Source organism: Protobothrops mucrosquamatus, unplaced genomic scaffold, assembly GCF_001527695.2.
Source record: "Protobothrops mucrosquamatus isolate PMUCROS unplaced genomic scaffold, P.Mucros_1.0 scaffold3860, whole genome shotgun sequence".
Lineage (NCBI taxonomy): Eukaryota > Metazoa > Chordata > Lepidosauria > Squamata > Viperidae > Protobothrops > Protobothrops mucrosquamatus.
In genome coordinates, this window is record NW_015389810.1 from 21116 (window position 1) to 33761 (window position 12646).

The 12646-nt window shown below is 37.0% G+C and overlaps 1 protein-coding gene across 2 annotated transcripts in view; it reads right to left on the reverse strand.

The window, feature by feature from the left end:
• The window catches only part of LOC107298299 (zinc metalloproteinase/disintegrin), a 51418-nt gene that overhangs the window by 14353 nt on the left and 24419 nt on the right, over positions 1 to 12646 (reverse strand). The window contains exons 1-3 of one of the 2 annotated variants that reach the window (XM_029286489.1): positions 4912 to 5089; positions 3008 to 3105; positions 1601 to 1671 (exon numbers count right to left, since the gene is read on the reverse strand). In XM_029286489.1, coding sequence (XP_029142322.1) covers positions 1601 to 1671; positions 3008 to 3105; positions 4912 to 5074 — 332 coding nt within the window. In that variant the 5' untranslated portion in view covers positions 5075 to 5089. 2 annotated transcript variants of the gene reach the window in all.

The following is a 12646-nucleotide window of genomic DNA, read 5'->3' on the forward strand; positions in this document are numbered from 1 at the left end:
GAGAATGATTGACCAGGAGAAGACGTTTTGTATTGCATCTTCCTTTTATTCTTCTGATCTATGCAACAATCTGATGAATCTGCTTGGTCTATAAAGGAGAGCAGTATAGCTCTATTTACTAAAGAGTAAAATGAAGCAACCTCAAGGAAATGGATGCCTTGAACCTTCATACAGAAGCATCTCTCTTGAATCTTTAAATCAGTATATGGAGTCACATTCCACTCCTGATGTCACATCTATAAACTTGTCATTGCCTTCCATTTTTCCAATCTGGAAATCCTTCCCCCTGTAGCCCTGCTTTGCTTCCATTCCAAAACAAGACCGTCAGATGCTACCCTTGAATTTCTGTACAGCTTTCATATTTAAACAAAACAAAAGGGGATACTAGAACTTCTAAAGCACATATTAGAATTTAGCATGAAATGTCTCCAGTGGAATAGGATAGAGTGACACACAGGTACCCACATATAGGGCAATTTCTTTATAGCTTACACTTAATAATAAAGACAATAGACATTTAGAGACACGTATAGAATGGTCAAAACCAAAATACATGCTAAAATCAAAGCCAGGCAGTCATTCCCAATGCACCAACTTTGTATCTCAGTCTTAACAGTAGTATTAAATTGCACCAGGCTGCAGAGACATGTTTATAGTGTAGTGGCTGCCATACTAATTTGAACTGTGATATGACATTTATAGGATTTAGAGTAATGAAAATGGCACACTTTCTTTTAGTGGTGTTGGTGGTTTATTTACAGGTGAGAAATCGAACCTAGAACTAAGAGAAATTTCCTGACAATGAGAACAATTAATAGGTGGAATGGCTTGCCTTCGGAAGTTGTGGGTGTTCCATCACTGGAGGTTTTCAAGGAATGATTGGACAGCCATGGAATGGCATAGTCTGCTGCTTGAGCAGGGGATGGACTAGAAGGCCTCCAAGGTTCCTTCCAACTATGTTTCTCTTTTGTGCTGAAAAATAGTTTCTTTCCATTTCTGTGACTCATATTTGCATAATATTTTTATTCATATCTTGATTTGCAGTTCAAATGGAACACCTCTGAGAAGACTCTCATGGCATTCTTTAAAAAAAGGCTAGTGAAATCTGGGCTTGTTTCGGTCATGTCACCTTTCGAGCCTTAATAGGAGATGACATTTCCTGCCTTTTCTGCTTTAACATATAAATTCTGATGTAATTTGAGCAGCTATGCAGGTCTCATAGGAAACATTATTCAGATTGATGGAGTATTTGTGAAGCAGCATAAGCAATCATTTTTAAATCTTTACAATATTTCATAACTAACCTAGTTAATTCAAGTGATAGAAGGTTATGAGCCTTGAATAGTTCAACTTTGTCTAAAAGTGTTATTGTTCAGCAGTGTACCACAAGAGAGCAAGAATAAAAAATTCTCAGTTCTGAGGTAAGATATAATTAACATACTTAATATCTATATCCACTTTTCCTACACAGTAACATTTAATTTAGTTTTAATTTCCAAACAAAGGAATGCAATTATTATTTCTCTTAGATTGTGTCCAGGAATGTACATTTTCCACATTGACCAAGTGAAGTTAAGAAAAAAAATCTGAGTTAACATACTTATTTTTTTCCAGGTGAAGGACCACTGCCTCTCCATTCACTTTAAATTCATATTGCATGGCGTCTTCATACTGAAAAGCAAAGAGTTCAGGCTTTACTTCTTTAAAAAATTAGGCAGATAAGATGTGTACTCTCTTAACAACTCTATACCTGTATCAATTTAAATCTAATGAATAATTTCTTTCTCTCTCTCTCTTTCCCCCTCCTCCACACGAAGGGGTCAGCTTAAAACAGTGATGGCGAACCTTTCAGAGACCGAGTGCCCAAACTGCAACCCAAACCCACTTATGCATCGTCGGGTGCAGGGTGGGTTTGGCCCGTTGGGTGGGTGTGGCCTGTTGGGTGGGCGTGGCCCATTGGGTGGGCGTGACTGCGGTGGTAACGGCAGACTGGGTGGGACTAAAAAGTTCAATCAATCAATTCCAACTTTGCAAGATCTTTTTTCCACCGCGAGAAATTAAAATTGACTGATTGATTGAATTTTATTTTTTTTTTGCACACGGCGGCGGAGGCCTAAAGCGAAAAGGTTTTATAAAACCCAGCTGAAGGCCTAGGACTGGGGCGACGGCGCACGTGCCCACAGAGAAGGCTCTGAGTGCCGCCTCTGGCACCCGTGTCATAGGTTCGCCACCACTGGCTTAAAACTTCCAATCCCTCTTTACCTTCCCCTGGCAAACTCAAACAGCCACCCCTTCCCTTTCCTTCCTTTCCCTTTTCTATCTTTTCCTTTCATCCACGCCTGCCACACCCAAAGCTAGCAGCAGCTGTCCCAATCTCTCCCTTCCCAGCCAAGCTCCTGCAAACACTCTAAGACAGCCCCGCTACATGTGAATTGGGCGGCCATATAAATTTGTTTAATAAATAAATAAATAATTCAAGCAGGAACGTAGATTGTAATGCCAAATCCAGATATTTATATTTCTAAGTGATGCATGTAGACATGCAGAGTTTAAATTAAGTACTTTACTGTATTCTGCCTATAAAACAGGAATCTCCCTAGGCTGCTTCCCTTCTCTTCAGAACAGATAGATAAACTTTAATGAAATTTCCTGGGGGGGGGGGGAGAGGATGTCAGTCCTGGATCTGTTGCAGCTGTGAAATGACTCATGGCTAGTTCTCTACTTGATCCCTCCTCACTGTACGGCTGGTTGTCTCCCAGCACTTTATTAGTTATACTAATCTACACATATTAGGAAATTCTGTTTGTGAATTGGCAGGAGTGTCTTCAATTTTCTGTGAATTGGGAGGTCATATAATTTTGTTTAATAAATATATTTAATATTTCAAACAGGAACGTAGATTGCAATGCGAAATCCAGATAACCGTTAGATGGCAGCAAAGGAATATCAAACTTTCTGTGGGCTGACAAGAAATAATTTCTTGATGAAACAAAGATCTTTCTCTTACCTTTGGCTGAACGGCTCCTTTGGGCAATGCAGTGACTTTTCGTGGATACACGACTTCATAATCATCCACGTTCCCAGATTCCAGGATTATAGAGCTCCCTTCGTAAGGAAAAAGAAAAGAAAGGTTTGGTTTACTTTGGGATGTTATTCTACCATTCTCACATCCACAACACAATTTGTTTTTCAGTTCTCAGTGAAGAATGGAATCTTTTTCTAGTGGGACACAGAACAGAAATCCAGATTTTCTCTGGAAATGCAAATGCAGCTTATTAGGAATTCCTTTCAGCTGAACTGCTATTTCACTGCCATCCTCATAGTTTTGCTGACTTTCCTTTCTTTCATTTTTAAAAGAATCTATGGACAACCCACAGCATCATAATTATCACTGGAGCACCTAGCAACATGTAAATAATGTAGTGATTTCAGAATTTGACTAATAGCTGAAAATTTTAGAGTTGGTCCCCATATGGGCATTGCATGGTATTTGTTCCTTAACTCATTTTGTAAATGTGGCAGTCTGACACCTGCAGTTCCTTTTGGATGTAAAATCATAACTGAGACCAAGATTTGTTAGCAGATTAATGGAAGGGAGCGGGTAAGGTTGTGCTTATACTTGCAAGTGGAAACAAAAGAATAAACTGAAATATCAATAACCACAGGGTATGGGAAAGAAACTGCTAGCACACACTTAAAGAAGAGAGAGAGAGAGAGAGAGAGAGAGAGAGAGAGAGAGAGAGAGAGAGAGAGAGAGAGAGAGAGAGAGAGAGAGAGAGAGAGCAGCCCCAGACAGAAGAATACATCTTCCTCATAGCTATTTAGGTACCTACCCATTTGTACCTGATGCTCCCAGAAACATGAGAGAGGTTCAACTCCACCTACTAGCAAGCAAGTTTACTATTCCTCTCTTGCTTAGAGCACAGAATAAGCAGCTATTACCCTTCCATCTCCCTTTCTTCTTTCCTATATTGTTCTCCATAAATTACTGCTGGTAAGGGCATCCCCATGTTTCCTTGCTATTTAAAACAAACAAACAAACAAACAAACAACAACAAAAAACAGGGCTACCGCAGTGAGTCTCTAACCCTTAATTGTGTTTGGCAACTTCTGAATCAATTGAGTATCATTATTTGTAATGATATGTGGGAATGACTTGAGAGACAGGAAGAAGAGCCATAGACTGGTCAACTGGCATGTAAAAAGTATCTCAGCCCACAGAAGGAAGGAGAACTTGGAAAGAATTTGAGAAGGGACCCTGTCAGGTTTTCTGCAGAGTAAAAGGAAAGGAGGGAAAAAATAATTTAAGATAATTCAAAATCTTGCATTGAGAAAATTTAGTGTCATATTATCTTGAGTACAGTTTGTAGATTCTCAGTAACAACAATAGCACTAGCTTTTATTTGGCTGAATATTATGCATGTTTAATTATAGGGTGTCTAACTGACCGATTGAAAGAAAATTAAAAACGAAAACACTTTATTTTTCTTTAACATTTTGCTTTCTGAAATTTTCTTGCCACAAACTCTGTCTCTCTCTGTCCTCTTCAGTCTTATAATCCTTTTTTTAAAAACTCACATCATTGAAAAACATTCTCTCCAACTTGAACGTGCTTTTCTTCTGAAGATCTTAGGACTTTTCTTTCTTAGGATCTACACGTGGCTTGAGAAAATTTAAGCAAATACCAAGAAACTATTTATGTAACTTTAGAACAAATGTGATCCTTGAGACCATTCTTTTGTTAAATCTGTAGAAAGTGAAGTGGAGCTAATTGTCAAAAATAAAACCCAAAACAAAACTAATAGTCAAAAATAATACCCCAAACAAAACCCATCAACATAGCAATCTGTTGGGTGCAATAGTCTTTTAGCAGTAAGAATATGAACAAGGGAACCAAAGAGAACATCTTACCTTGATAAGGAAAGACTGCTAAGCATATAGTTACCAAGAGAACGTGGATCATTTTGGAGGCTGGATTTGGCTGGAAGACAGGCAATCTCTTCCTGCTTTCAAGCCAACCTGAGCTCTTCCTCTGTTGACTATGAGAAGCAAGGAATGAGTCCTTCAGCTTCATTCATGCCCTCATATGAGAAGGTGTTTGCTAAAGGATTTGCACAAATTCTGAGTTGTAACAATACTACTGGAGGGCAGTTTTCCAGCTGGCTTAGCGCATGTCACTCCAAAAATGACAGCTGGGAGGGTTCATTCAAGGCATCCCCAAAGCAAAAGCCCAAAGGAGGCTATTAATTGGTCACAGCAGACCTTTCCCTGGCTCACCTGTTAATACAACTAAATTTGGGGCCTCTGGTGCATGGGGTCTTAAATGCCAAGAGTTGGTTTTTACAGTAGTTTGTGAGGCACTTTTGGAGCAATGTAGAATCCTTTCAGTATTGCTAGCATTGACTGAATCCATGTCAATGCATTTGCCTAAGGGATCCCTGATTTCACTACAGGGGGAAAAAACCCCTTTGTGCCATAATAGATTCTCACTTTGTAGAGAACTCAAGAACTCTCTTCATACAACTCCTTCAACAACTCCTCCATTTTCTGAAACGGGATTTATATGTTGATACAAATGTCAGCTGCAGTAATATGCATTCAGATTGAGGACAATTAATCAGTGGGATGGCTTGCTTTCAGAATTTTTGGGTGCTCCAAGATGGGAAGTTTTTCAGAAGAAATTGGACAACCCTTTGCCTGGAATGGTATGGGATCTCCTGTTTCAGCAGGGGGCTAAACTAGAAGATCTCCATGATCCCTGTTATCCTATAAAGGCCATTTGAAGGGGAACTCTGAGATGAATCACAGAGCAGAGTGAATCATTTCAATTGCCTTAAGAGGACCCACTTTTCCCTTATAATCTCTTCTTTTGTCTCCACCTGGTATAGAAATCTCTAAAGGCACAATAAAGACGAGTGTGGAAGAAGGGGCACTACCCACCCTATTGTTAAAGGCAAAGCAGAAATCTTTGATAAATGAAAAGGAAGAGAGGAAAATCTATGCATGCTTCTGCAAATGTATACCTACTTTTAATGCTTTTCTTATCTCAGTTTGATGCTGAGTCTGATCTAAAATTTCTAAATTCTTCTCTCATAATAGAAAAAAGGAAGAAAAGCTTTCCCTTTCAATCACCTTAAAAATGAGTTAACCAATCAGCTTTCTTGAAGTGAGAACATGGTTCTCAAAGAATGAAGAGAAATCCAGAATGCCAGGATTGGGTTCATTCCTTATAGCTGCTACTCAACTGAACAACCTCACTCTCCTCCATTCATTTGTCTCTCTGTAGCTCTATATTTTACTTCTGAAGGAGAGATCATCACTCACATCAGTAGACAAGGAAACGTCTAGATCCTCTCACTTTTCTCCCCTAGGCTAATTGTTCTTCATTTCCAGGTGATTCAGATTAATTCTGTCTAAATTATTATTGCCTGATCTCAGTTTTCCTTTCTCTGAATGTGGCTTGTTGTACTATTTATAAAATATGCTGTATTGGTACTGCAGCATTTATTTAATTTTAGCATAGTTTTATTTGCTAGAACTAGAATTTGTATGAATTGGTCAATGACTATAAGAAAGTTTCTGGACTGATCGATAACTAGCTACTCCATAAGCCAATTTGCTGTGCAAATTATTTTAGTTGTTCACCACCACAGCCTGAAAAATAGGTTTCTGACACTTATTGTATATCTAACACACCGCCTTATCTAAATTTGCTTTCAATTTTTTTCTTTATCTAAGTCCAAGTTGTTGTTTTTTCTCCACCTCTTCTTCCACATTCTGGGCGGTGCAAGAGGTGAGGATACCCCATCTGTTCTCTTCCTCCACATGACACCTCATTTGGTAAAATCAACATTTTTTTTCTTCAACCTCCACTATGAAAAGAAAACCTATATAGCAATTTTTGCTGAGTAATTTACTATCTTAGTAAAAAAAAATAAATTCTGCCTACATTTTATTCAACTAGGTGAATGTATGTACAGGTATGTGCACACTACACATAAAGACTATTCTTTCAGAATTTTTTGCCTTACCTTTACTAATAGTCCCTTAGACTTCCAGATATTACTAATCAACTGGGCATCTCTCAACAGCCCTAAGCAGTGTGGTCAATATATCTAGATTTTAATTTAATAGCATCTGGAGGTCTTAGGATTTCCATCCCTTCTACAAAATTCATTAAGACTTATTGCCAAATTTTCAGCTTCAAGAATCCTTCAGCCCTCTTTGCTGATGTAGAAGTTCTTGTCTAGGTCAAAGTTGCCTCTTGGATTCCCATACTCTATCATGCATGCCATTCTTTAGAAGAAGCAGCTTTGGTACATCTCAATGATCTGTTTGTTCTTTTCAATTATATTAGGAGGTGAACCTCTTGAGGTCCTTGTATTAGAGGTAGCAATCATAAATTCTTCTCTGCTTTGAATGCGACAAATGCTGTTGGTTATTTGTGCTTGACAGGCCTCTTTAATTGTGATTGTCAGCTTTTAGTGCTCCTGGAGCCATGCAATACTTCCCAAATTGCAACTTTATGGGTTTCTTGGCCAGCCATCACCATAATGGGCCATAAACATGCACTGGCAGCTGATCTCAAACAGTGGGCCATTGATTTAGAGCTGTAAGCAGAATCTCCAGCTCTACTCATGGAGAATTAGTGGGCACCCATATACATTTTGCAAATAAATAAACAAACAAATTCTCAGAAATCCCTTTTTGAGCTACTCTGCACATCTTCTCCAAACAGTCAGATATCTCAGTCACACAAGTATCTCAAAATTCAGAGGGAACTTATCCATAGCACAATTCAATGCCCTCCCAACAGCAATTCCTAAAGGAGGAGACCAAAAAATCCCCTTCTATCCATGTGGTAGAGGAATTATTGTTAAATCGATGGAACATTATTCTCTATTATCTTCTCTATGCAGATGCTTGCCAAGAGTTATTATTTTTATTCTTTATTAAATAATCTGGTCACTCTGATTTGGTTTATTTCAAGATGTTGTTATTATTAGATCAATCTAATAATTATATTTGCTTGACCATAGCCATGTACTGTCCTATACTTTGTATAGAATGCCATATTTTCTCTAAACCTTTTTAGATATTTTAGAACAATTATATTTTTCCTTTTTATCTTATTTCCCTTTGATTTTTGTATTGTATTTGCTGGTCTCTTATTATCTATTGTCATAATCTAGGAGTTATTAGGAACTCAATCAACTTATATTATCTTGGTCAAAGAGAAGAAATATAAAGAGAAAATTCATCAATCTTTCTATGAAAATTGCTGCATAAGAGCTATATTCAAAAATCTATTTTATTCTCTTACATTAATCTCCCTCATTTCCTCCATGGAACTCAAGTTACATCACTTCTTTACAAGTAAAAAAAAAAACTTAAAATATTTGTGTGGGCACAGACTTTGCAGGCTGAAAGCCCTCCTGAGTCACAAGGTCAATAGAAAAGGAAAGACAAAAAAGTTTCCTTTATCATTCATGAGCTGTCAGTAAAATGTTTTCATCTGGATAAGAGGAAGATATTTACTGTAAACAAGAAGTGTTTTCTTGCCAAGTCACAATATTCCATAACTGGCAGTAGCCATTTCAAATACACTTATAGCATTGTTGCACTGGGATTAAAGTCTTATTTTTCTTGGAAAGTAGGCATGAAAGAAAGAAGGGCCAGATTTAAGTCTCTGGAACCATGACCTTTCCCTGGAGACCTCTGAATATCAGCACTATCCACATTGTTCAGCTCCCATAGTATAATTACAGACCTATTGTCAGTTGCAGATAACCAAGAGCAATCATAGAACATAGAACAATGGGGCTGAAAGAGACCTTGGAGGTCTTCTCTTCCAAGCTCTGCCCAGGGCAGGAGACCCTGTACCGTTAGAGACAAATGGCTGTCCAATCTCTTCTCGAAAACCCCATCTAAGCCTAAAAAAGTGTTTCACTATTTGAGAAAACTTAATGCTCATATAATCTGTCTTCACGAAACACATATTAAAAACAAGTCCAGAAATATTTAGCAAATAAAAGACATGGGGAGGATTTTATATCTGCTGGGCTAAAAAATATTAATTCTTGTGGTGTTATATATAAAATCCCAATTTAAACCTAGGCTACTTTGATCAGATGAATATGGAAGATTTGTAATTGTGGAAATTGAATTTAATGGAACAAAATCAATAGTGATTGGTCTTTATATGCCAAATGAGGAAAAAAAAGCAATTTCTTGCCTTTTTCATATGAAAATTGGCTTATGTTGGGGGATTGGAATGGTGTGACTTTGCCACTGGGATAGAACATTTATTAAGGGGCTCAAGGATAAATTACCAAAGACATTCTTTGAAATGATGGACAATCTAACGCTAGTAGACTCAGGGAGGCAATTGTAAAGGACTGTAAGAAGAAATTACATGACTATTTTGATAATAATCCAGGCAACTGGACAGACCTAAAAACTGTCTGGAAAGGTAGTAAGGCAGTTGTGAGGGGTTATTTCATACAATATAATCAGTTAGAGAATAAAAAAATCTCTGGAAAAGACTGAAAATTGCTGCATAAGAGCTGTATTCAAGAATCTATTTTATTCTCTTACATTAATCTCCCTCATTTCCTCCATGGAGCTCAAGATATACATGACATGACTTGAGAGTTAGTCTGGGCTAAGAAAAATAATTGTCCAAAGTCACCCAGTGAGATGCATGGCAACTGGAGACCTAAACATGGCTATCCTGAGTCCAATCCAACATCTTAATTTATATCACATTGGCCCTTGAAAAAAATACCAAAGTAAAATAAATGTTAACATTCATTGGAAAGTCTAGGATAAGCCTTGGTAGATTTGCAGATGATTCAAAGAATGGTGGGATCATTTGTCCTTTTTGTAAGTTAACCTTTAAAAAAAAAGTTAGTGAGAGAACCTCAGAGAAGTATTTTCTCCAGGAAGTTAATATCCGTTTCACCCCACTCATCAGCTGATCGAAAGTTCTTTACAAGGAAAGAAAAACTGAATATATTTATGTGGGCACAGGCTTTGCAGGCTAAAAGCCCTCCTGAGTCACAAGGTCAATAGAAAAGGAAAGACAAAAAGGTTTTATTTATCATTCATGAGCTGTCAGTAAGATGTTTTCATCTGGATAAGAGGAAGATGTTTACTCTAAACGAGAAGAAGTGGTTCCTTGCCATGTGACAATATTCCATAACTGGCAGAAGCCATTTCAAATACACTTATAGCATTGTTGCACTGGGATTAAAGTCTTATTTTTCTTGGAAAGTGGGCATGAAAGAAAGAAGGGCCAGATTTAAGTCTTTGGAACCATGACCTGTCCCTGGAGACCTCTGAATATCAGCACTACCCACATTGTGCAGCTCCCATTGTATAATTACAGACCTATTGTCAGTTGCAGATAACCAAGAGCAATCACAGAACATAGAACAATGGGGTTGGAAGAGACCTTGGAGGTCTTCTCTTCCAAGCTCTGCCCAGGGCAGGAGACGCTATACTGTTAGAGACAAATGGCTGTCCAATCTCTTCTTGAAAACCCCATCTGGGCCTAAAAAAGTATTTCACTATTTGAGAAAACTTAATGCTCATATAATCTGTCTTCACGAAACACATATTAAAAACAAGTCCAGAAATATTTAATAAATAAAAGACATGGGGAGGAATTTATATCTGCTGGGCTAAAAAAGTTGAATGGAGTGTTTTTTTTTTATATAAAACCCCAATTTAAACCTAGGCCACTATGATCAGATGAATATGGTAGATTTGTAATGGTGGAAATTGAATTTAATGGAACAAAACCAATAGTGATTGGTCTTTATGTGCCAAATGAGGGGGGGAAAGCAATTTCTTTGAGTATCTTATGGACCAACTCTCACCTTTTTCATATGAAAATTGGCTTATGTTGGGGGATTGGAATGTTTAATTTTTTTTTTATTTTTCCAAACTCTCCCCCATACATATACCGTGATATTTATCAGATGTTAACATACATTCTTTTTACATTCTTATATATAAGATACTTTTAATAAAATGAAATAAATACATACACATGACTTTTGGTGTTACTCGCCCATTTCCCCTTTCACTGTATCCACACTCCTTCTTCTCTACCTTCTTTCTCCCCTTCTTCTCTTTCTTCCTTACTTCCCTCTTCTTCCTCTCCTCTCCTCTCCTCTTTTCTTCACCACTCTCCTCTTTGGGATAGAACATCTATTAAGGGGATCAAAGGGTAAATTACCAAAGACATTCTTTGAAAAGATGGACAATTTAATGCTAGTAGACTCATGGAGGCAATTGTAAAGGACTGTAACAAGAAATTACATGACTATTTTGATAATAATCTAGGCAAAGGGACAGACCTAAAAACTGTCTGGAAGTGTAGTAAGGCAGTTATGAGGGTTTTTTTTTATACAATATAATCAGAGAATAAAAAATCTCTGGAAAAGACCCAAAAGATATTCGACACAGTCAGAAAGAAAGAAACTGAATTGCAAAAGTCACCTGTGGACACCTAAGAAAAATAAAATTAGGCAAAGCCCCTGGCCCAGATGGACTTACACATCAATATTATAAATGTTTTGAAGTTGAATTGCTGCAGCCATTAAAGAATGTAATGAATGTTATATTACAAGGGAGAAATGATACCCCCAATTTGGACAGAAGCTAATATTGTGTAACTTCTGAAGGAGGGTCAGGATGCTATGATGATAAAGAACTACAGATCTCATTAATAAATGAGGATTATAAACTATTCACTGAGATTTTGGCAGAAAGACTAAAAATGTTTTACAGATATATATTCATGATGATCAAGCTGGTTTTCTTCCAAAAAGACTGTTAAGGAATAATGTGAGTAGTTTTTGAATATTATTGAATATTTAGAGTATTATAGTTTTAATATTCTTAGATGCTGAGAAAGCCTTTGACAACTTAAATTGGGTCTTTATGTTTAAAGTCCTACAAGAAATGGACTTTAGTGGGAATTTTATTAAAGGGGTCAAAGCTGATTATACATCAGAAGAAGCAAAAAAAATTATTAATGACGACCTAACTAATTCATGTGAAATTCGTAAGGGTACAAGACACGGATGTCCATTGTCTCCACTGCTGTTTATCCTGCTGTTGGAAGTTCTGAATAGAGATATTGTGCAAGATGGGAAAATAAAAGGTATAAATTTTAAGAAAGAATTTTATCAACTGAGGGCCCTTGCTGATCTTTTGGTGATATTTCTGCAAGAGCCAAAACATAATATAGAATATTTGATGAGGAAACGAAATGAATTTGGGTACTTGGCTCATTTTAAAATAAACAAGCAGAAAACATCAATGTTGATTAAGAATATGACCTCACAGGATGGTGATACACTGAGTAAAAAGTTTGGTTTTATGGTTGAGAAAAAGGTGAAATATTTGGGGGTTACGTTAACAAAGTCAAACACAAAATTTATTTATTTATTTATTTATTTATTATTTGAATTTATATCCCGCCCTTCTCCTTGCGGACTCAGGGCGGCTGACAATCAATTAAAAACACCACTAACAATCACAAGTTAAAATTAATTAAAATGAAATATTTAAATTGTCTAATTAAAAAGTAATTAAAAACCCCTCTAAAAAACCCCTCTTAAAAATTATCCTA